Source organism: Pygocentrus nattereri, chromosome 7 (genome assembly GCF_015220715.1).
Source record: "Pygocentrus nattereri isolate fPygNat1 chromosome 7, fPygNat1.pri, whole genome shotgun sequence".
In the NCBI taxonomy this organism is placed as follows: domain Eukaryota; kingdom Metazoa; phylum Chordata; class Actinopteri; order Characiformes; family Serrasalmidae; genus Pygocentrus; species Pygocentrus nattereri.
In genome coordinates, this window is record NC_051217.1 from 38399188 (window position 1) to 38425149 (window position 25962).

At 40.4% G+C, this 25962-nt stretch overlaps 1 protein-coding gene across 3 annotated transcripts in view; it reads right to left on the minus strand.

Moving 5' to 3' along the window:
* Window positions 1-1414: 1414 nt before the first annotated feature.
* The window catches only part of lekr1 (leucine, glutamate and lysine rich 1), a 162160-nt gene continuing 137612 nt past the window's right edge, over window positions 1415-25962 (minus strand). Inside the window, exons 10-14 of one of the 3 annotated variants that reach the window (XM_037539874.1) lie at window positions 22704-22797; window positions 17813-17977; window positions 13493-13705; window positions 2652-2977; window positions 1415-1676 (exon numbers count right to left, since the gene is read on the minus strand). In XM_037539874.1, coding sequence (XP_037395771.1) covers window positions 2660-2977; window positions 13493-13705; window positions 17813-17977; window positions 22704-22797 — 790 coding nt within the window. In that variant the 3' untranslated portion in view covers window positions 1415-1676; window positions 2652-2659. Of the gene's footprint in view, window positions 1677-2238; window positions 2978-13492; window positions 13706-17812; window positions 17978-22703; window positions 22798-25962 lie in introns of those variants that run through there. The other 2 variants (XM_037539875.1, XM_037539873.1) reach the window with 2 other exon arrangements.

The following is a 25962-nucleotide window of genomic DNA, read 5'->3' on the forward strand; positions in this document are numbered from 1 at the left end:
CAGTAACACTGATGTGGTGGTGGTGTGTTAGTGTGTGTTGTGCTGGTGCGAGTGGATCAGACAGCAGTGCTGCTGGAGTTTTTAAACACCTCAGTGTCACTGCTGGACTGAGAATAGTCCACCAACCAAAAATATCCAGCCAACAGCGTCCTGTGACCACTGATGCAGGACTAGAGGATGACCAACACAAACTCTGCAGCAGCAGATGAGCTGTCGTCTCTGACTTTACATCTACAACATGGACTGACAAGGTAGGAGAGTGTAATTTATAGGGTATTTTTTACTGGGAGGTGTCTGTCCCAAACACTGACCCCTAAATTTACGCTTCTGACAACAGTGTTTGTGTCTAAGTTTCTTCTGAGAACGTCCCCACAGTAAAATGTATACTAAGATTCTTGATTTATTTAAAGTAGAGTTGAAACATTTAGATTTTAGCTTGAGCTCCATTTTAAAATAATACATTTTATTTTTTTTAAATGCTGTCATATCCCTCCCGAAGCACAGTTTTAGTCTGGAGGCAGAGCCTTATTTTAGCCACGCCCATTTAGAGCAGGAAGTAAGACTGCATCCCTGTCCCTCATGGCCACATGGTGAGCAATTGGATTCACTGTTCTGAAGTAAAATGTGTCACAAAGTCTGAATGATACATTAAGAATCATCACTGAAACATTAGTCCCACAACAGGGAAATTTCAACTCCGCAATCTACCCCATCCATGCAGTGAAACACCACATACACACTAGTGGACACGCACACTAGGGGGCAGTGAGCACACTTGCCCGGAACAGAGGCAGCCCTATCCAGTCCAAAGGTTTAGATCTGATTGGAACTGGGAAGCTTTAATGTAATTTAATGTAAGACCTTTCAGCAGCTTGAATGAACTTTGCTAATGAGGTTAATCTCAAATCCTGGCATAATACAATCAGGGCTTTGAGAAGCTTCTGATAAAACCTGTAATATCTACATCTTCCTCTCTCAGTTCCCATCTTAGCTGACTCGGAGCCCCAATTCTGTCTGCACATGTTTACACAGTAACGTTTTTATTTATTTGTTTTATTGCTTAATTTCTTATTCACTTTATTTCTGCTTATTAGATGTGTAGTTCTCCTGTTTCGCCCTGATGTGGGGAACAAATGGTTTAATTTTAATAAACATTTACAAAAAAAATGTTTATTATGTGAAACTATGCAGTCCTATGCAAAAGTTTGAGCACCCCCGTTCAAATGACGGTTTGTTTTTTTAAGTGAACTTTAAAATTATTTTTTTCATTTATTTGTTGGGTTTAACATTTTTATATGAAAAAAAACGATACAACTATTTGTCATAACTTTTGCACAGGCCATTTTATTTTTCCTCATTAAATTCAGCAAATAAACTAATTTTGCATTCATATATGCAGAAGTGTGTTCTCTGTTCAAGTGTGTGTTCATTCATTTTCACTTAGAAAATCAACAAAACATATCATTTGAATAAATTTGCATATAATATCCAACCTAAACAAGCTACCACCCTTAAAGACATGTGAACATAAACTCAGGCACGTCCTGCCACAGAGAGATCACATCTTCAACATCAGTGCTTGTTCTTTCTGCCCATCACCATGACGATGTGCTGCCATGCCTCACTGACCGAAGAGCTTCTCTCTGTGTCCAGTCTGGGTGCCATGCTGACCATATCTTTGAAAAGAAGGATATACAGTGTCACTAAAGCTGACCTGATTATTAGTGCTCACAGTACTTTTTGTTGCCTATTACAACATTTATCAATATTAAAAATCACATTTTATGTATTATGAATTTATGTATTGTAATTGCATTATCAGAAAATGTCCTGAGTCACTTTGCCAAACACATATTATTCAAATTAAGCATTGAAATCACTTCATATATCTGTACCAAAACTGCCAACATATACATTTGTAGTTTTAACTGTCCATTTTTGGACCGGTCTTAAACTCTTTCAGTTAATATTTAAATGCACTTAAATCATTTTCAGTTTGAAAATGTCTCCACATGATGAATTACATCCAAAACTGCAATTTTTTTTGGAGAGAAAAAAAAAACGATATCTACCAAAGTTTTTCATTGAAAAAATACACCAAAATTACCAAAATACACACAGCTATAGTTTTACCTTCATGAATTTTGGATTTTTATAAAATTTGTATATTTTTTATAAAATAAAAAAAACAAAACAAAAACCAAAAAACAAAACACTTAACTTGCTGAAAACGTCTCCATATAGTTTATTATATCCAATAGACAGTACATGCCAGGACACACAACACTATAGTTTTACTTCTTCATAGTTTATAAAATCCAGCAGATTGTGCATTTTTGTAGGAAACAAACTTTCACTGGTACACTGCACCATCTCTACCACAGCACATAGGCTAATCCTTCTTAGGGTTTAGACTAATTCTTTATGGCCTAAATCATATTCCATATGTAAGTTATCAGCACTTCTTGATTCGTCTGCAATCTGGTATGACCCTTAAACCATTTGTGGTTTAAGCCACACCTCCTTCAGATCTTTACTCTAAAAGAAGGTCATCAGAATAAAGCGTCCTTCAGGAATCGGTGTGGAGGTTACAGTATCTGTACTGAACAATGTTGAAGGATATTGAGATCACAGTCACAGACAGATTACACCTTCAGCATCAGCGCTTGTTCTTCCTGCCCATCACCATGGCGATGTGCTGACGGGCCTCGCTTACTGCGGGGCCTCTCTCTGCGTCCAGTCTGGGCAGGGTTTGTGTTTTAGAGGATCCGTGCCAGGACGCTACGCTCCGGCCCCCGCTGACTGCGTCTCGGCCTGCTGGACGGCCCAGCCTGGGCAGGGAGGGCTGGCTGGGGCTCTGGGATTCAGCGGTGGGATGCCTGAGCCCCAACAGCTGTTCTCTGGCCAGAGTGAGAGCAGCTGTAAGCTCCGCCCTCTCCTCACACTCACGCCTTACTGTCTCCTGCAGCAGTGCGTTCTACAGAGAGAGAGAGAGAGAGAGAGAGAGAGAGAGAGAGAGAGAGAGAGATGAGAAGAAAGGATACACAGTGTTACTGAAGCAAAGCACCACTCCTCCATACAACTGATCATTACTGCTGTATGATCTCTAGAAAATAATGATCTTGACAGGGTTTTACATCCCCAACCTTAAAGTATTATTATTAACAATGTTTATTTACAAATAATCTATAATCAGGCATGAGAGCCGAGCTAAGCTGAGCCGAGCTGAGCTGAATTGAACCAAACTGAGCCAAGCTGAGCAAGAAAAGAAAGGACTGAAAAGTTCCAGTGAGCGCCTTGTCTTAATTTATCTGTTTAGATGAAAAGCCGAGTGGTTTTTGTGTTGTGTATAAATAATAAAATGCTTTCCATCTTCACACCTGCCCCCAACGTCCTCAATCCACCCATCATTACAGTTGTTACAATAGTAAACAAAACACACACACACACACACACATATATATATATATATATATATATATATATATATATATATATATATAAAACTGTCCTGTACATTTTTGCAATGTTACCAAACTCCTTTCATCTTCATGCTCTTGTTGTGCTCCTTACTGTACTTTGTGCTGCTGCTGCAATAGATCTATCTATCTATCTATCTATCTATCTATCTATCTATCTATCTATCTATCTATCTATCTATCTATCTATCTATCTATCTATCTATCTAAATCAGCTGGAATGTGTATATCGCAAAATCTAGCTGGAAATGAACTTTTATTTGTACACCAAAGTCATCTTTACCTCGGGTTACAGTGTGATCGCTCCGAAAACGCAGCTTTATTCACCTTCAAATTGCTAGCAAATACTTCAGCACAGTGTCCTCATGAAAACTTTAATCTGGAAAATGTCTCCACATGTTATATAACAGAAATCATAACACAGCGGCTGTAAATTCTAACTGGAAATTAACTTTAGTCACCAAAACCCTCTCTACCTAAGCATATAGACTAATCTTTCTGAAAAAAACAGCTTTGTGTGCCTTAAAATCACTAGAAATTTTCATCAAACAGTCTGCTTAAGCACTTATGTTTCAAAGCAAACACAGACATAAGCCTTAAAGTACAGACTGTTCTTCAATTTTCTTTATTTTTATGTAGAAACACTAAAATCAGTGGGAAAAGGTTTTTATTGCACTTCTAGCAACTTAAAAATAACAGTGTGTATTTTGCATTTTGCATTATAATCCATGTAGTTACTGAATAATAAGCCTTAAAAGAGACTAAGCCAGGGATTTTAAGGGATTAATAAGCAGTTGTGTAGTTTTAACTACAGCAGACGGAAGTGCCAGGCGCGATATCTTGGGTGCAGCGAGTTTGCGTGTTCACGCTCTCCTCATGGCCTGTTCAGCGTGATCTGATTAATTAGGGGTGGAGTGTTTGTGTGCTAAGTCAGATGCTCATGTGTCTCTGCAGCTCACAGCACAGTTAGTGCCCTGCTGGAACCGTTCCAGAGCAGCTCAGTGTTGCCGTGCGAGAGAGAAAGCTCGGCGCCTACTACACACACACACACACACACACTTGAAGGAGTCAAATCCTCAACTTACAGACATCAGAAATACCCCAAACACACACATCTTTGAAGCAGGCGATATATACGGTTTCATCACCTCAGCCCCCGTTCACAGGAGCATCCACACATGCAGGGTTACTGTAGGCCTCTCTCACACAGCCAGACCCTCAGACACATGTGTGTGCCACATTGAGACCATTACTGTCTGTCTCCAACACTGGCTGCTGGCTGAGTGCAAAACAGCGCCGCCGTGTGGTCACGGGGGGAAATCCAAACGCTGCAGTTGTGGGACAGAAAAACAACTCTTTTACAAATCAAACGAACCGCTCAATTATTTCCAAACTGGTTTCCAGCTGTCCTCACATCTGGATCCAGCAGAATTTCACTGTAGGCTAAGGGAATGTGCTAGAACCTCAACGTCCATCCAACAATTTTAGGTGACACCTGTGCAGCTATGTGATTCATTGCCAGCAATTTACAGACATACATGCAAGTCCAGGCTATACCACTGAGTTATTTGCATTTAGCCGATTTAGGCAGCAGCTGGAGTTGAAGAAGTATGTGTAGTGTAAAGGCTATACACACGAATGCTTTTACACTTTGTTTACATTGCACATTCTTCCCTGATGTTCACAGTAATAATTCATGTATACTCAATCTCCCTGACTGTCATGCATTGATAAAGCCCCATCCAAAAAGCAGTCTGGGAGGAAACACTCCTTGGAACTTCAGTGTGAATGGGTGGAGATGAGCTGCTATAGGCTGAATAAGCAGATATAATGTTGCTGCTATTTTTAGTTTTCTGTATAATTTGAGCTCAGCAGCTGTCCTTTACAATTCCACGATGCCTGGACCAATAGAAATGCTCAAAATGTAACCCTTTTGTTGCCAAACTAAAGCAGAGAGCGAATAGCAGGTCTTTACAGTGATCTGGCTGTGTGTTTGTGCTGTATTTCTGTGTTGTGGGAGGTTAGAACTGGATTCTCTCACTCTGGCTGGTGATGGCAGGTCCCTCTGAGTGCTCTGGTGTGTAAATCCTCTCACTATATTTAACCCTGTGTTTATAATATGAAGGCTAATAGCAGAGATGTAATATAACCGTAGTGAGTGGGGTTTGGGTGATGTTGGAGCTGGACCTCTGGCTGATGGACGGTCACAGGTGGATGAAATCACTCTGGATGGTGAGACAGAGTCTGATGATGATCTGATGTGTGAATCATATCGCTGTTTTAACCCTTTGTTGGAATATGAAAGCCAAACAGCAGAGCAATAATATCAGGATTTTGGGTAATTTTGAGTCGTCTTCTCACAGTGGAAGGATGGACAGACACATGTGGATGTTTTCAGATCTGAAGCAGCTTGATTTGTCCTCCCGCTCAAATATGCATATCTGATGACAGTTTTGGTCTTCCAGGTGGTTGTTAGGAGTCTCATTTTCTCTGTATCTTCCACTATTTTTCTATTTTTTTGAACTCGTTTTGGAAACTTCCCTTTTTTCACCTCTTTTGACTTTTCCCTCCTTCACATATAGATAATATGTAATCTATAAAAAATTATATAAATAAAATGAATGATGAAATTTTTTTGCACTGTACTGTATGGACTGTTGATACATTTTGATACTTCACCAAAATGTACATATCACATCAAACTATTTGAAAGCAAAGAAAAGTGCTTTTTTTCCATGATATGTGCTTTTTAACCTGAATAACATTAAGACTCATATATTTCCACTGTTACGAACACATGAAGTTTCCCCATCATCTGCTTAAATCCACAAACCTACCAAACACCCACACTCAGAGGTGCTCACGCTTAACTAAGCAGACACTAGGCCATGTCTGTAGACACACTGACCTTTCCTTCACGTCTTGTGCACTGTGTACACACACACACACACACACACACACACACACACACACACACACAGACGGAGTCACTGAGCATCAGCAGTAGCTAGTCACAACACAGCGGTGGAGATATGGCGAAACCTGCAGTGCAGCCTCTTCCTGCCCTCTGTCACCTCATAAAGTTCAGCCTTACTTCAGCACAGCCACTAGAATGACCAGACAATGCACACTCCAGACCAACTGACCACAGCTGGGCTCTTTTGTGTGTACTGTTGAGAGGTTAGACAAGTTTTACACAGAGTTGGCAAAAGTACTAATAAGAACATGTTCAGTGTTAGAGCTTCTGTGCAGGTTCGTTTTCGTTTATTAATGTACAAACAACGTAAATGTGCCCTCAAAGGTACAACAGTGGCTTTTTCTAGGGAAAAGGCATATGTTTGCACTTTTTTCATAACCTAATGTTTTAAAACAGAACAATAAAATAAAAAGGCTGGAGATGAGACGGGGTGTACGGAGTCAATACAACTGCAATGAAATGTGGCACATGGCTCCATAACTAAAGGTACTGAAGATTCCACCCAGTGACAAGAGGGGTACTATCCCAGCGACAGTTGAGTATAGTGTACAAAACAGTTTTTGTCATTATTTGTACAGTAACCTTTCATTTTTAATACTTACCTGGCATTTAACTGATGTGAAATGCTGGTTATATATTAAATGCACCTTGACTTCCCTTAATCCTAAAAATGGCATTTTAACCTCAACCCAAAACCAAAGCCTAACCCCTACCCTGGACCTAAACCTAACCTGGTCTTAAATCTAAACATTAACATGGGCCTAAACCTTCAACTTCAACCTAAAACTAAAATCCACCTCTTAGCCTATTCCTAAACCTAAACCTCACCCTAATTCTAAAACTTAACCTTAACCTCAACCCAAATTTTTTTTTACCCTGGTCCTAAACCCAAGTCTGCCCATAGCCCAAACCTAAAATCTAATCCACACCAAGGTCCAAAACCTAGACCTGGCCCTAAATCCAAACTAAATTATAACCTTTACCATGATCCTTAACCAAATCCTGGCTCTAACCCTAATCAAAAATCAAAACATAACCCTGGCCCTAACCATAAACTTAAACTTAACCTCAACCTAGGTCCTAAACCTACACCTGGCCCTAATCCTAACCCTAACACTGTTGAGAAGTTTGACCAGATAATTTGAACAGCTGTAGATCATCTAAAAAGGCTGTAGGTGGCTATCAAAATAAAGTTGTACCTTTCCATCTGTTTTGTAGGTCCCTCAGTCAAAGTATGCTTGTCCAGCTGTCCCAGTTACTCTGATAACATAATAATTTTGGTACCACTTAATAGTAATTTGGTAACACTTTATCAAAATGCTGAAAATTTCATTATTAATCATTATTGCTATGTTATCCCAGGAGTTTGCTAAGGGTTTGCTAGACCATTGCTATGGTATCCCAGGTGGTTGCTAATATAGGCTCTATGATCTTGCCGTGTTTCGTGGTTTTAGTTAAAAACTACAACCCATAGAAACAGTACAAAAAAGCTCAGAATAATAAAATGAAGAACAGTAAGCAACTTAAATAACACAACTCAAAATGTAGGCATTTTAACCAAATTTTGAAGTGGTGGGACTAAAACTGGATTTTGAAAAGTGGTGGACACCCTACTCCTCCTTTCCCAGTGCAAACTGCGACTGTGCGAATATCTGTGGAATGACAATAAAATGGGTTGAGTTGAGCCGACCACCAGTAGGAGAGGCTCATCGTCTGAGCCAGAGCCCATATCAGAGCCAGGACAGGCTTAAGGAGGAATCTTTCACTGCTTGTGGCTCATTTCAAAGCAAAAATACTCTACCTACCTGCACAGACATCAAGAGCGAGAAAATGAAGCTGAGCTCTAGAGGTTCAGGACGGGACTCTGCCCCGAGCCTCCTCTCTCAGCCACTCCGAGACTTCACAGGCCCAATCAGAGGCCGTGTTATCTAGCAAGCTTTTGAAATGACCAAAGAAGCGGGACGGGAAAAAAAGACAAAGGCAGAGCGGGTGGGAGAGATAGACTGAGATCTCTTCTAAAGGGTGAAACATGAAATATCTTCAGGCACTGGTTTAATGTCACGGTCAGATTTTAGGTGGCTTTCATGTAGCCTTAAAAGGCAGGAAAATCGCGCTGGCAAAAAAAAAGGCCATTTAGCTGTGAAAGGAGAGAAAGAGAGATCGAGCAAGGGATGGGAGGGGGGTGTAGAGGAGTGGGGAGAGGCCTGGGTGCTCTGGGGCTGGCATGAAAGAGTATGAGAGCTATGAAATTCACATTAGAGCACCTTGAACTAGATGAAGTGGGTAGATGTAAGATACCCAAAGGGGGGGGGGGCAGGGAAGGCCCTGGAGGGCAACAGGGGAGAAACCTCGGTGAAAGTGGGATTCGGTTACTGGGACTGCTGCTGTGCCTGTGTGGAGTATGTGTGTGTGTGTGTGAGTGAGAGAGAGAGAAGAAACAGAGAGAGAGAGTGAGAGAGAGATAAGGCTGTATGAGGCACTTCTCTGTTGACACGCATGTCTGTATCTCCAGGGGGTCTGTGGTTGGAGTCACGACACTCTCTCAGCTGTCTGCTGCTGCTCTCTCTCTCTCTCTATCTCTCTCTCGGGCTGGTTTGGTGTGGCAGAAAGGATTCAGCTCACCCTCTCACGCAACGTTCACATCTCCCCCACGCACCCCACCACACCCTTAAACCTTTGAAGCTGCAGTTATGACCACCAATAAGAAAAGCATATGCTGTAATTTGATCTGTCTTGCAGCTCATTGAAACAAGTGGAGCACTTTTAGATTCCAAACTGTTAAAGCTGTAGAAGTTGAGATATTTTAGTTCTTTTTAGGCCTGTGCTGGTAACAGAATCCTCTTATCTTCCCTGGTCAATCTTCCCTGGACTTGGAGGGTGTGTGTGTGTGTGTGTGTGTGTGTGTGTGTGTGTGTGTGTGTGTTGGGGGCTTATTTTTTCCTTGTTTTATTTATTTACCTTTTATTTCTTGTCTTTCACAAGTGTGAAGATGTAGGTTTGGTCACTTTTGGATATTACTTTCATGCAGAATCGAGGAAAGTGGAGTATCCAGTGGAAACTAATTATGGTGGAAGAACATTAAATCACATGAGACACAATGTTTGGAGCTTCTTTGCTTTAAACTTATTTTGCAGAACAACAGAACATTCGAGATGTGCATATTCACAAAAAACAACGTGGCTGTGATCTGCGACTGAACCACACTAGTTAAAAAAATAAGTTCTGAATGTACAGTACAAGCAAAAGCAAAAATTAGAGATTCTGCTCTGTGCAAAGTATACTTTTCAATGTGTATGTTAAAAAATTTATTGTAATTAAATGTCATGCAAAAAACATGTTTACATATTAAATGTGTAACTGAAGTCATTACCAGAGAGATCCATGATTTTAATCCAGTATGAATCTGCAGTGTGTGTAGTTTTACAGTCTGACAGTAATAATTGTGGAGTGATTTTAATCCAGTATGAATCTGCAGTGTGTGTAGTTTTACAGTCTGACAGTAATAATTGTGGAGTGATTTTAATCCAGTATGAATCTGCAGTGTGTGTAGTTTTACAGTCTGACAGTAATAATTGTGGAGCGATTTTAATCCAGTATGAATCTGCAGTGTGTGTAGTTTTACAGTCTGACAGTAATAATTGTGGAGCGATTTTAATCCAGTATGAATCTGCAGTGTGTGTAGTGTTACAGTCTGACAGTAATAATTGTGGAGTGATTTTAATCCAGTATGAATCTGCAGTGTGTGTAGTTTTACAGTCTGACAGTAATAATTGTGGAGTGATTTTAATCCAGTATGAATCTGCAGTGTGTGGAGTTTTATAGTCTGACAGTAATAATTGTGGAGTGATTTTAATCCAGTATGAATCTGCAGTGTGTAGTTTTACAGTCTGACAGTAATAATTGTGGAGTGATTTTAATCCAGTATGAATCTGCAGTGTGTAGTTTTACAGTCTGACAGTAATAATTGTGGAGTGATTTTAATCCAGTATGAATCTGCAGTGTGTGGAGTTTTATAGTCTGACAGTAATAATTGTGGAGTGATTTTAATCCAGTATGAATCTGCAGTGTGTAGTTTTACAGTCTGACAGTAATAATTGTGGAGTGATTTTAATCCAGTATGAATCTGCAGTGTGTAGTTTTACAGTCTGACAGTAATAATTGTGGAGTGATTTTAATCCAGTATGAATCTGCAGTGTGTGTAGTTTTACAGTCTGATAGTAATAATTGTGGAGTGATTTTAATCCAGTATGAATCTGCAGTGTGTGTAGTTTTACAGTCTGACAGTAATAATTGTGGAGTGATTTTAATCCAGTATGAATCTGCAGTGTGTGTAGTTTTACAGTCTGACAGTAATAATTGTGGAGTGATTTTAATCCAGTATGAATCTGCAGTGTGTGGAGTTTTATAGTCTGACAGTAATAATTGTGGAGTGATTTTAATCCAGTATGAATCTGCAGTGTGTGTAGTTTTACAGTCTGACAGTAATAATTGTGGAGCGATTTTAATCCAGTATGAATCTGCAGTGTGTGTAGTTTTACAGTCTGACAGTAATAATTGTGGAGTGATTTTAATCCAGTATGAATCTGCAGCGTGTAGTTTTACAGTCTGACGGTAATAATTGTGGAGTGATTTTAATCCAGTATGAATCTGCAGTGTGTGTAGTTTTACAGTCTGACAGTAACAATTGTGGAGCGATTTTAATCCAGTATGAATCTGCAGTGTGTGTAGTGTTACAGTCTGACAGTAATAATTGTGGAGTGATTTTAATCCAGTATGAATCTGCAGTGTGTGTAGTTTTACAGTCTGACAGTAATAATTGTGGAGTGATTTTAATCCAGTATGAATCTGCAGTGTGTGTAGTTTTACAGTCTGACAGTAATAATTGTGGAGTGATTTTAATCCAGTATGAATCTGCAGTGTGTGTAGTTTTATAGTCTGACAGTAATAATTGTGGAGTGATTTTAATCCAGTATGAATCTGCAGTGTGTGTAGTTTTACAGTCTGACAGTAATAATTGTGGAGTGATTTTAATCCAGTATGAATCTGCAGTGTGTGTAGTTTTACAGTCTGACAGTAATAATTGTGGAGTGATTTTAATCCAGTATGAATCTGCAGTGTGTGTAGTTTTACAGTCTGACAGTAATAATTGTGGAGTGATTTTAATCCAGTATGAATCTGCAGTGTGTGTGGTTTTACAGTCTGACAGTAATAATTGTGGAGTGATTTTAATCCAGTATGAATCTGCAGTGTGTGTAGTTTTACAGTCTGACAGTAATAATTGTGGAGTGATTTTAATCCAGTATGAATCTGCAGTGTGTGTAGTTTTACAGTCTGACAGTAATAATTGTGGAGCGATTTTAATCCAGTATGAATCTGCAGTGTGTGTAGTGTTACAGTCTGACAGTAATAATTGTGGAGTGATTTTAATCCAGTATGAATCTGCAGTGTGTGTAGTTTTACAGTCTGACAGTAATAATTGTGGAGTGATTTTAATCCAGTATGAATCTGCAGTGTGTGTAGTTTTACAGTCTGACAGTAATAATTGTGGAGTGATTTTAATCCAGTATGAATCTGCAGTGTGTGTAGTTTTACAGTCTGACAGTAATAATTGTGGAGTGATTTTAATCCAGTATGAATCTGCAGTGTGTGTAGTTTTACAGTCTGACAGTAACAATTGTGGAGCGATTTTAATCCAGTATGAATCTGCAGTGTGTGTAGTTTTATAGTCTGACAGTAACAATTGTGGAGTGATTTAATTACCAGTGGTAGTTTTTACCCATCCGTGGGTGCTGTTACCACAGTGACTCAACTAACCGTCACCAGGCCTATGCTTTATTATTCATGTTGCTGTTTAGCATCTAGCCATCCCACATGCGTAGGTGAAGCAGCTTTTTGATCACTGAAGTCTTGTAAGCAGTGTGGCATATCCACTCTCACTCCAGACTGCACTATGACTCTAATATCCTCTGAAGTGGAGAGATGTAGCCTGTCCTTCTGAGCTCCTTCTCACCAGCCACCTTAATAAGCTGAAGATCATTCAGATGTCACATGGCACACATGCTGGAACACCCTGCTCCGAGGCGGCTGGCACACAGTGCCCTCCTCAAGCATTTGAGCAGTGAAATCTTTAAGATATTTGAGCAGTGAAGATTTTAATCCAGTATGAATCTGCAGTGTGTGTAGATTTTACAGTCTGACAGTAATAACTGTGGAGAGGTTTTAATCCAGTATGATTCTGCAGGTTTTACAGTCCTCTGTAATTTTAACCCAGAGCTCCATTAGTAATAGTAGCTCTGTTCCAATTCACCTCACACTAATAAAATGAAAAAAAAAAAACCTGCTAGTGGGCACAGCTATAATGTTCTTGTTAGTGAATGTGGCGAATTTTAATGTGAACATCCAGACTTGCAATCCATGCTATCTGGAAGAACTTGGGGAAATTTCACAGATACTTTATCCTAAACTAGCTGGTCAGATGCACGTTGCTCTGCAAACCTCCTTTGGTAATACTAATCTAGCTTGGACTTAGGATAAGCACAAATACAGTGAATATATGGTAATTTAAAGTAATATAACAGCCTGTATTGATTTGTTCATGAGGGGAAATTTGAGAAAGGTACTATAGGTTCCATCTTTTGCTGACAGATCAGTCCTGAAGGCCAGCAAGCACCTCTTAGCATTGTGCCTTGCTTACTCTAGACACTTAATTCAACTAAGAAAGTGGTAGATAATTACCTAGTAATATCCAGACACAAAACAGGCCTGGACAATGGAACCATACATCAGTGATCACACACATCAATTGAATTCTGTATTAATGCTGCAAGTTATTAAAAACACCTGTGTTGCTCAAGGAACAATCAGTCATAGCTCTCTAGCAAACTACTTATTGTGATTATTATTAATAATATAAATTAACATCAGTGCATTTTATCATATAGCAATAAGCTACTCAGGGCTGTGCATTACAGTAAGCTCTTGTGACTTATTGCTTTTATTAGACTATGGGTAAAGCATGTGCTTGTGCGTGCCTCACCTCCTCCTGCAGGGCGGCGCTCTCCTCTCTGAGGTGCTGGATGTCTCTGAAAGCCTGCTGCAGCTCTAGCACCCCCTGCTGATGCTCCTGTAGGGTATGCTGGGCCTCCTCTCTGCCTCGCTGTACCTCCTCATCTCGCTCTCGCACACGCACCTCCAGAGCAGATACTTTCACTTGCAGCTCCTGCACAGCTGACTGCACCAGAGCAGGTATCTGAGGAGAGAGAGAGAGAGAGAGAGAGAGAGAGAGAGAGAGAGAGAGAGAGAGAGAGAGAGATTATAAGGCATTATAAGCAATGTTGCTTCTTTCAGACTGTTCTGCTCAAATTCAATCTTTCTTCACTGACCATTCACATGTGCTGTAGTGACCCATATGGGGCATGTGAATGAACCTGGCTACTGCTAAGCCACTGGCCCCTACAGTGGGGCAAAAAGTATTTAGTCAGCTACTGATTGTGCAAGTTCTCCTACTTAGAAAGATGAGAGAGGTCTGTAATTTTCATCATAGGTTCACTTCAACTATGAGAGACAAAATGAGAAAAAAAATCCATGAAATCACATTGTAGGATTTTTAAACAATTTATTTGTAAATTATGGTGGAAAATAAGTATTTGGTCACCCACAAACAAGCAAGATTTCTGTCTCTCACAGACCTGTAACTTCTTCTTTAAGAAGCTCTTCTGTCCTCCACTCATTACCTGTATTAATGGCACCTGTTTGACCTCGTTGTCTGTATAAAAGACACTTGTCCACAGCCTCAAACAGTCAGACTCCAAACTCCACTATTGTGAAGACCAAAGAGCTGTTGAAGGACACCAGGAAGAAAATTGTAGACCTGCACCAGGTTGGGAAGAGTGAATCTACAACAGGCAAGCAGGTTGGTGGAAATAAATCAACTGTGGGAGCAATTGTAAGAAAATGGAAGACATACAAGACCATTGATAATCTCCCTCGATCTGGGGCCCCACGCTTGATCTCATCCCATGGGGTCAAAATGATCATGAGAACGGTGAACAAAAATCCCAGATCTACACGGAGGGACCTGATGAATGACCTGCAGAGAGCTGGGACCAAAGTAACAAAGGCTACCATCAGTAACACACTACGCCGAGAGGGACTCAAATCCTGCAGTGCCAGGCGTGTCCCCCTGCTTAAGCCAGTACATGTCCAGGCCCGTCTGAAGTTTGCCAGAGAGCATATGGATGATCCCGAAGAGGATTGGGAGAATATCATGCGGTCAGATGAAATCAAAATAGAACTTTTTGGTAAAAACTCAACTCGTCGTGTTTGGAGGAAGAAGAATGCTGAGTTGCATCCCAAGAACACCAAACCTGCCGTGAAGAATGGGGGTGGAAACATCTTGCTTTGGAGCTGTTTTTCTGCAAAGGGGACAGGACGACTGATCCGTGTTGAGGGAAGAATGAACGGGGCCATGTATCGTGAGATTTTAAGTCAAAACCTCCTTCCATCAGTGAGAGCATTGAAGATGGCACGTGGCTGGGTCTTCCAGCATGACAATGATCCCAAACACACTGCTCAGGCAATGAAGGAGTGGCTCCGTAAAACGCATTTCAAGGTCCTGGAGTGGCCTAGCCAGTCTCCAGAACTCAACCCCATAGAAAATTTGTGGAACTAGTTGAAAGTCCGTGTTGCCCAGCGACAGACAGCAACATCACTGCTCTAGAGGAGATGTGCAGGAGGAATGGGCCAAAATACCAGCTACAGTGTGTGCAAACCTGGTGAAGACTTGCAGGAAACGTTTGACCTCTGTCATTGCCAACAAAGGTTATGTTACAGAGTATTCAGTTGAACTTTTGTTATTGACCAAATACATATTTTCCACCATAATTTACAAACAAATTCTTTAAAAATCCTACAATGTGATTTCCTGGGTTTTCTTTCTCATTTTGTCTCTCATAGTTGAAGTGAACCTATGATAAATTAGACCTCTCTCATCTTTCTAAGGAGAAGAACTTGCACAATCAGTGGCTGACTAAATACTTTTTTGCCTCACTGTATGTGTGCGAAAAAGTCCTACAGATGATGATATGATATGTTTTTATCATGATAGTTAAGCGATGATAAGATTCTTTTGCAAACTATAATATGACTAGTAGTGCAATATGACATGCTATGATATATTATGAACTGAGACTCAAACCTTGAGCATGTTATCCACTATGCCATCTAACTGCTCACAGCAACTCCACTGACAGAAACCTATTGGCTCATTCGTGCACTTTGATAATCTACTAACAATAATCTGATAATTGCAGAAAATCAGATTTTGTCAGAAATCAATCAGATAATGGGAAAACTCCAGGGTTAGCCTACATGAGTCATGCAGTAATCAGATTTCTACTTTTCAACCGGCCAATTAACTTGACATAAATGTAATGTAAAACTCAAACTTTTTGAGCCGTGGCTTTTTTCTTTTTTTTTAAACAAACTTTTTGAAAATGTGGACATTCATCATCTAGAAAATAAAGAATATTTAATCCTTTATTTATTTGGTTTAAGTGTCACTCCAAAAGTGTTTTGCTCTGGCTCATGGCAATGCTGCTTGCTTATTTCTGGTACTGGTGTTTTCACACATGTGCAGACTGAGAAATGCGAAAGAAATCAGAGTAAGAGTTTACATGCTCTGAGAAATCTGATTACTGAGCTAAAATCAAGCCTCTTTACCAGATTTCTAGACCTTACTCCAATCTAAGAAATCAGAGTGTGCTGTTTACATCTCCATTTTAATAATCAGATAACTCCAGTAATCCAATTAAGATCGGATTATTGAGTGAATGTTAACATATTCAAGATTTATCAGTGTTATGAATGTTTTTATACTATTTATAAACCCAAAATATCTCAACATTATACTGGAGCATGCCCACACTGGATGATGGCCATAGTGCACACACACAGTGAAGTGTAACATATCTGATATATATCCCATCTGAAAGCACATGTGAAAATGTCCCTGAAAAGATTAGGTTTTTGTGTTTTGTGCTCTGAATAAATCTGACTGGTGTCAGATTTAGGCAAAAAAACCTTTTCAGTTTGCGCTGCTTCAACTCTGTAATCTCAACACAGCCAGAGACAAACTGCTCTGCAGCAATGATAGGAGAGAAGGAGAGACAGAGCCGTCCACAGCTAGCAGTGCACAGTAGGTGCAAACACAACAGATTATGTCACATTAACCTCCCTGAGAAGAGAACACACCCTTCACTGTTCACTACCAGATCCACATCCACACCTTCTCAGGGTGGAGCCTCTAACCCCCAACACTTACCCCTGTTTAAACCTGCTGTGGCATTACATCACTGTCGGAAAGCAAAAAAAGATGAAGGGAAAAGGCAGAGATAGAGAAAGAGAGAGAGTGAGAGAGAGAGGGAGAGCGAGAGCAAGAGACATGGAGAGAGAGACAGAGAGAGAGAGGGAGACAGAGAGAGAGACAGAGAGAGACAGACAGAGACAGAGAGAGAGACAGAGAGGGAGAAAGACAGAGAGAGAGACAGAGAGAAACAGAGAGAGAGAGACAGAAAGCTGATTCCTGCCAGATAGAGGAGAAAAAATCATGTCAAAACAATGACTTTGATCTTGCAATAATTATGTCCAAATAATTGTTACTTTCTTGAAGTTTCATTCATTGTGTTATGAATTATATTGTTTATATTAATATATATTGTAATTTACATTCATGTAAACATGTATTATGTATATCATTTCTATCATACATACTAATTTGAGTTACAACATTAAAGTGCCATTAATACCAAGAAAGGTCACAATATTGTGTCCAAAGGCTTTGCAAAGTGAAAGCAGCACCTCCTCATGTTAAATGAGGGGCAATGAGATGGTGGAGTTAACCTTTCATATCGATTCACCCATAAAGAAGCACTCAGTCTCCCTGTCTCTCCTGCACATCAGCACCAGCCTGTTATTAGTATAAGAAACGGCTGAGCAGGAAACTGTGTTTGTATAGAATAAAGAGCCAGACAGACTCGGAGGAAACTGTCTGTCTGTGTTGTTGAAGGAGAATCACAGGCAGGGTCGTCTACACGGCAATCGGGGGCTAAATCTCTGCACCATTCAAAGAGGCCATGAAGTTTCACAGACAGTGAGGATGATAATCAAAATGATCCAGTAAGACACGGGAGTGTGTCAGGCAAACACTGTCAAAAAAAATGTTACTTCAAATTTATAAAATAAAACTATCGACACTCAGCAAATATTGCTATGCAAAATATCGTGATACTATGATGTTCTGATTTCTCTGCCCCACCCCTTGTGTGTGTATGTGTGTGTGTGTGTGTGTGTGTCTTACCTGCTGCTGTAGCTGATGGTATTCAGTCTGGTATTTATTAATCAGCTGTTGGCTGTTCTGTCTTTCAGTGTCAAGCTGTAGAGCGGCATCTCTCCTCCACTCTCTCTCTCTCTGCTCAACAAGCCTCTCGCTCTCAACCTTCTCCCGCTGCACCCAGGCCTCTAACTACACACATACACACAAACACATGAGAGAATTTATTAGGGCTGTGGTTATTTAGACTGCAGTCTAGTGTTCAAAGGATTAACTAAAACACTGCTTGCCATTCACCATCAAAGTTTATAGCATGGACATTTAAGCCGCTTATTTAAACCAATTAAGGTGGCAGCATCCTGCTTTTTTTCGGTTCTCATACGGATACTGAATCCTTGACGATGCTTGTCATATTAGCCTTTAAAACCTACTAAGCTTTTTTACTCAAACGTTTCCAACCTGCTCTTTTTGTTACTGTGCCTATAAAGCTGATATATCACTATCGTTGGAAGAAAACCTTCGTATCTCCAAAAGGGTAACTTCTCAGGAGAAGGAAAAAACATACTTTACTTTTAATGAAGTCATTTTGAGTCGTTTCTTTTGGTCCAATCATCATGAAATTTACAGACAATGTAAAGGACAACAAGTATTTTCAAATTATGTTAAAAACTGGAAAATGACAAAAATGGAGATACAACGTTTTCTTCTGACAACAGCGTTATGCAAATAGTCTCTGTTCTGATTGGCTGTGCTGTATTGCACCTCATTCAAAGAACAGTCCAGACTGAAACACTCCTTACAACATCAGTGACAATGGGCGGAGCTAAAAGCAAGCTAACAAGGTCAATGTATGTATGTAATGTAAAACAGACAGCTTGGTTTTACATATCGCTGCTTTTGGAACAATATCTTCACCAAAAACACTTTCAGTTTCCGACATGATCTGAAACTGCCTGAGGGCCTTTATATTGTGTGTAAATTTTATGATAAATGGACCAAAAGAAATGGCTCAACATTGCTTTGGAAAAAAAGTCTTGTTCCATTGACTTACATTAAAAGGAGAGTAGGTTTTTTCCCCATTTTGGAGATGCAAAGTTTTCTTCTGACAGAATGAAACTTTTGCAATGTATAGAGTGAGGAATACAGTCAATTTAATACGTATACAGCCTTTGAAATGTCTCAAAGCTGTAACTGTGCTCTTCAGAAATGGAGTGTTCGCCTAAAGCGGGAACTGAAAGATCAGAAATACGGAAAAAAACAAACAGTTAAAACAACTGCAAACAACAAAGAGTGGACTGGTGGCACGCAATCCATTCTTTGTCAGCTGTGACCAAGGCCACCACGTTGTGATTTAGTGTGCCCAAGAGTGAATCACCAACCGTGTGATGGAAAGACATTGTCTGCAAGTGAGTGAGAGAGAAAATTACTGTGCATTTATGTATTGGAAGGAAAAAGCAAATATGTATGAGGCTTTTCCCTAAGAACTGTTCTATTAGCAAGATGCTGTTAGTGCGTACGTTTGTGTGTGCGGGAGTGAACAAGATATTTTGTGCTGTCTGTGTTTATGTGTGTGTGTCTCTTGGCTCTGAGCGAATGTCCGTGTCAGCTACAGGAAGCCATGGGATTGTTGGGCTAAATCAAAAGGCATTCCTTTTAAAGCAGCTGCCGTGCCGAGGGCAGACCTCAACAACCCCGAAAGAAAATACAAATTATAAAAATAAAACAAATAAAATGAAACTTTGAACAGCAGAGGGGTGTGAGTCCGCTCGCGTGCACCGTGCTGTGGGATTGGCTGGATTAGCTGGTCTCCACAGCATTCCATCTGTTATTCAAATGAAGGTTTTCTAAAAGGACTACACCAGCACTGCTGGCCAGTTGTATAAAAGAAAAGACTTCCATCACATTCAAGACATTTACACCGATCGGACATAACAGTCGGACCACCTCCTTGTTTCCACACTCATTGTCCATTTTATCAGCTCCACTTACTGTATAGGAGCACTTTGTGGTTCTACAGTTACAGACTGTAGTCCATCTGTTTCTCTGATACTTTGTTAGCCCCCTTTTACCCTGTTCTTCAGTGGTCAGGACCCCCATGGACCCTCACAGAGCAGGTACTATTTGGGTGGTGGATCATTCTCAGCACTGCGGTGACACTAACGTGGTGGTGATGTGTTAGTGTGTGTGGTGCTGGCACGAGTGGATCAAACACAGCAGTGCTGCTGGAGTTTTTAAACATCGTCCACTCACTGTCCACTCTATTAGACACTCCTACTTTGTCAGTCCACGTTGTAGATGTAAAGTCCGAGGCGACAGCTCATCTGCTGCTGCACAGAGCAGTACCTGAGGCTATTAGGTGTTCCTAATAAAGTGTGTGTGTACGTGCAACATCAAACGCATCTGAAATGGCGGGATATCGGTTTGCCCTTTTCTTGGCTAACCTTAAATTAGCATAATCTCAAATAGGTTCCAGTGCCTGAGCTATCTGGGTCATCCTGCCCTGCAAAGCTACTGAAATTACCCATGAGCTACGAGGGCAAGATGACCCCAATGCATTGAGGACAACTTGCAGACCAGTGTGGTAAAAGTCAAGTTTCGTTGCAAACACAGAGAAAGTGTGTGTGGGGGAGTTTTTTCATGCTTCTATGCTAACATAGTGCTTCTATTAATGTAGTACAAGTCATGTTTCTTTGCTAACAAGGTGATTCTAACAGCGTAGTAAAAACTACTAAAAGCTAATGTAGAGCCTCTAACAGAGATTAATGGAGATTAGCACATTTCCTTGCTAATGTAAAACTTGTATTTGCTAATTTTAAACTTGTAAAACTGACATAGCAATGCTAACGTAGGGCTGCCAGTGTAGTACAAACTATGCTTCATTGCTAATCTGGGGCTGGGCGGCACGGTGGCGTGGTGGGTAGCGCTGTCGCCCCTGGGTGTGAGTGTGTGAGTGACTGTCTGTGTCTGTCTGTCTGCCCTGCGATGGACTGGCGACCTGTCCAGGGTGTATCCTGCCTTCCGGCCGAAGACTGCTGGGATAGGCTCCAGCACCCCCCTGCGACCCTGATGGAGAAGCGGCTTAGAAAATGGATGGAAGGATAATCTGGGGCTTCTGCCAGCATGCTAAAGCCTAGGCTTTGTTTATACCATGGTGCCTTTATTATTATGGTAGAAAACCAGATTTTTTGCTAATGTAGGGCAGTGTGGTAGTGTGGTAGTGTGGTAGTCAGTGTGGTAGACACAGTGCTCCTCTGCTGACATACAGCTTTTATTAGTATAGCAGAAGTTATGCTTCGGTGTTATGTAAGACTTTTATCAGTGTGGTAGAAGTCATGCTTTCTTGCTAACACAGTGCTTCTATCAGTGTAGTAGAAGCTCAGATTCTTTGTTAGCTTAGGACTTCTATCAGTTAAACAGACACTATGCATTACTGCTAATGTAGAGCTTCCAATACTGCAGCAGAAGGTGCTTTTTGCTAATGAGGGATTGTATCAGTGTGGTAGAAGCAGTGGTGGACAGTAACTAAGTAAATGTAATTCGTTACTGTACATAAGTAGTTTTTTCTGTGTATCTGTACTGAAGTTTTTCCATTTTGGGCAACTTTTTCCTTTCACTCCACTACATTTCAACGTCAAATATCTCACTTTTTCCTCCACTACATTTTGAGAAATCTGTTCTTTTTGGTTTCTGTGTGTATAACAACGTAACATGTTGAAACGAAAGAAGTGCAAAGCAAGAGCACCAATCAGGGCACAGTGGTCACTTTGTTCTGAGATTGACCTGTTGGTCATACCGACCCAGTGCAAGCACACGGTTCAACGTCAGTGCAGCAGCATAAAATTTGGGAGCACATACGTCGACCTAAATAATGAACTAACCTAACTTTGTGTAAATAGACCACAATATAGAAACATGTCCACATATGCAGTCGTGAATTTCTGAATTAATTTTATAGTAAATTAGTTTTGGTTAGTTTATATTTATGAACAGAGGCCTACAGATCAATACAGTAAAGGAAAACTTATTTGTGATCCTGAGTTTAAAGCAAGTTTTTATTCAACTTGTAACTAATTTACAAAGTAATCTTAAACTGAAACTTGGCTTGTGTGTAAAAAGTGATTTCAGAGCCACTCGGTTCTCCCTGATGGAAACTGTTTGCCTTCAGTGTTTTGTGCTTATGATCATTTTAATAGACGTCAGCGTCACTAATTAATGACGTTCTATTAAAAGACTGGTTTACCAAGAGAGACGCTGGAGGACTTTCACCTAAAATGAGTTCATGAAGCCAGTCTGGTTATAAAAATGATAACAGGACATCAGAGCCATAATTACTCTTTTAGTACTTTTACTTTCGATACTTTAGTACATTTGAAGGCAAATACTTTTGTACTTTTACTCAAGTTGAGGTCTAGAGTAAGGAACTTCTACTTTTACTGGAGTATTATTTTACCTTGGGTATCTCTACTTTAACTCAAGTACATGATTTGTGTACTTCGTCCACCTCTGGGTAGAAGCGATGTTTTTGTTCATGTGTAGCATAGGGTTTCTATCAGTTTGCTTCTTCTCTATTGAAGGACTTTTCTCATTGTGGTAGTAGTGGTGGTGTAGCATAGGGTTTCTATCAGTTTGTTAGAAGCCATGTTAGCCATGCTAAGGTAAGCTTCTATTAATGTGCTAGAAGCCATGCCTCTTTGCTTACATGGGTACTCCATTGGCATGGAACTGTTAATGTAGGGCATTTGTCAGTGTGGTAGAACCCATACTTCGTTATTAATGTAGGTCTTTTGTCAGTTTGGAAGAAGCCAGGTTTTCTCAGTGTGGTAGAAGCAACATTTATTTGCTAAGAAAGCAAGACGGTATGACAGAAGCCATGCTTTTATGTTACTGTAGGGTCATCTGTGGTAGTCACACGCCCTACCTTTGACCTCTGCTCCTCGGTGACCTCCAGTCTCCTCCTGAAGGTGTTCTCCAGCTTCTGCAATTCCTCTTTATGAGTGCGCTCCAGCACCTCCCTGAGAAAACAGATGGTTTTACAACACCAAACACATTAACAGGAAGGTAGCTAGCTTACCAGCTGTTTTTAAATGCATAAGGTAATGGCTCCAGCAAATGATGAGATGCGAACGTCCTCGAAATTTGATGAAATGTCTTGTCCTTGCCTTTGATTTGGAGAGCTTGTGCGCTTTCAAAGGCATTAGCATGCTACGACATGGGCCTTTTCAAAGCCCTGTCAATCTCCTCTTTAATATTGCAGGTCAGAGCACTGAGGGATATTAATATCACTGGGCCCAAAGGGAGCCCTGAACACACATACACACAAAGACTTCAAAGACCCATCTGAGGAGCTCCTCAGATACGTCACATTTGCATGCATGAATACTTTGCACCGTTTGATCTTATGGGGGATAAAGAGAGACTCCACTGAATCCCATCTGCAGCCAAATGTTTTTCTTCTTGTTTTTAAACCCAAAGCTAATGTTAGCACTAGCATAAATCGTCTCGTGGGAGACAATGTGGAGGATAATCCTCAAAATGCGGCCGACAAGCACAAGTGCTGTCAATAACAGAGCATGGAGCAAAATACACAGTCAATCCAACTGAATGAGGACTGCAGCAAATAGACCACATGACCGATTTGACTACTAATATACATTAAGAATTACTAGGGATATAAAATGCATTAGTGAACTGATCTGAAGGTGAAAATTCAATGGTATGAATTTAGGTGATTATGCAATGTTTCTTTCATAATAAATTATAATAATTCATAAGTAATAAAATTCAATAAAAGGCACATTTTCTGACTCTTGGGCTGATTTGAATCTCTACATAGTACTTTCAAATGATGATTTAAAACTATATGAAGTCATAATATATCTAATAAATTCTTATATGAAATTATCACAAACGGTGCCTGTTTTAACAATCAATATAAACACACACGAACGCACACACACACACACACACACGCACGCACGCATGCACGCACGCACACACACACACACACACACACACACACACACACACAGACACTCGTCTCCCTTCACACGCATTTGAAATTGAGCGACATCCCATTCTTAATCCATAGAGTTTAATATGATGTCGGCCCAACCTTTGCAGCCAAAACAGCTTCAATTCTTCTGGGAAGGCTTTCCACAAGGTGTAGGAGTGAGTTTATGGGAATTTTTGACCGTTCTTCCTGAAGTGCATTTGTGAGGTTAGAACATTGATGGACGAGAAGGCCTGGCTCGCGGTCTCAGCTCTAATTCATCCCAAAGGTGTTCTACCAGGTTGAGGTCAGGACTCTGTGCAGGCCAGTCAAGTTCTTCCACACCAAACTCGCTCATCCACGTCTTTATGGACCTTGCTTTGTGCACCAAACTTTACACTTGGCACAGTGCAGTCAGACAAGTACTGTTCTCCTGACAACCGCCAAACCCAGACTCGTCCATCGGATTGCCAAATGGAGAAGTGTGATTCGTCACTCCAGAGAACACGTCTCCACTGCTGTAGAGTCCAGTGGCGGCGCTTTACACCACTGCATTCCATGCTTTGCATTGTGCTTGGTGATGTAAGGCTTGGATGCAGCAGCTCGGCCATGGAAACCCATTCCATGAAGCTCTCTACGCTGTTCTTGAGCTAATCTGAAGGCCACATGAAGTTTGGAGGTCTATAGCGATTGATTCTGCAGAAAGTTGGCGACCTCTGCGCACTATGCGCCTCAGCATCCGCTGAACCCGCTCTGTTAGTTTACATGGTCGACCACTTTGTGGCTGAGTTGCTGTCGTTCCCAAACGTTTCCACTTTGTTTTTACCACTGACAGTTGACTGTGGAATATTTAGTAGTGAGGAAATTTCACAACAGGACTTGGTGCAGTGTGACTGGAAGGAACACATGAATTCAATGATTTGGATGGGTAAGTGAATATTTTTTATTATATATATATATATATATATATATATAAATAAACAAAAGTTTCCAGTAGATTAGTCCTGCACATCGGCATGGTGGAATGTTAACCCATTCAGGCAGGACTTTTGACTTGGTCATTCCAATAAAACGTAACTTTATTCTTAACAACTTGCGTGCTCAGGGTCATTGTCTTTCTGCATGACCTACGTTCTCTTGAGTTTCAGTTCACACAGAGATGTCTGACAGACGACATGATGGCAAACCGTCCTGGCCCAAATGCAGCAAAACAGGAGGTGGTCATAATGTTATGCCTGATCGGTGTACAACACCACCAGCTTCTCCTAATATACTTTACTACTGCCAAAGTGTCAACTATGACACTTGACAAAGCTTGCAAGTTTGTTTGGGGTATTTCTGTGCACTTATGATGTCACTTCGTAATAACCTCAATGTCATTCAGTGGAAAAATGTACATTGGTTAACAAAATCTAATGTACATTAAAAGTAAATAGCATTTTATATTCAAAAACATAATTAAATGGTGTTTATATGCCGCTACATCTTGGTCTGTGCAAAGTCAAAAATGGCCTTTTTGAAGTTTTGTGCCAATTCTCAATAAAAAATCTCTAATTAATTCCAAAGTGTTTCACTAGATAGTAAATGTTAAGTAGGGTATAGTGACCGAGTACAGATGTGAACCATTTTGAAGCAAGCGTGTGTGTGTGTGTGTTTGTGTGAGCTTTCTGGAAATGTGGCAAATCCATGGTAAAGTGGGTCAAACTCTATACTGCTCTTTCATCAGTCCACTCTCCCTGGGGTTTACTTTCACACCCTAACCACCCCACCACTCTAATCCCATAGATCTTTTTGTTTTTATCCATCATGTCCCAGACTAGGAGTCAGTCAGACGCATGGCAGGCATCAGACAAAACGTAAACAGCCCTTCCAGATGTTTGTGTCTCCCTCTCTCAATGGGAGTAGCCAGATCTCACTCTGAATTCATGCTCTAGCTAAATAACATCATAAATCCAGCCATCAGAGCTTTGTTCCCCATGGTTGTCTCTCAGTTCTTTGGTCTCAGCAGTGTTCTTGGCACATATATTGTAGGTTAGAGGTTTGGAATCACTATTCAAAAGATTATGATAACATAAAACATAAACATAATGATTTTATGTTTTTATGATTTTATGATAACATAAAACCTAACATATTATAAAAGTATAATATGATTCAAATATGCAAGTCTTGTAGTTAGTTTATGTGC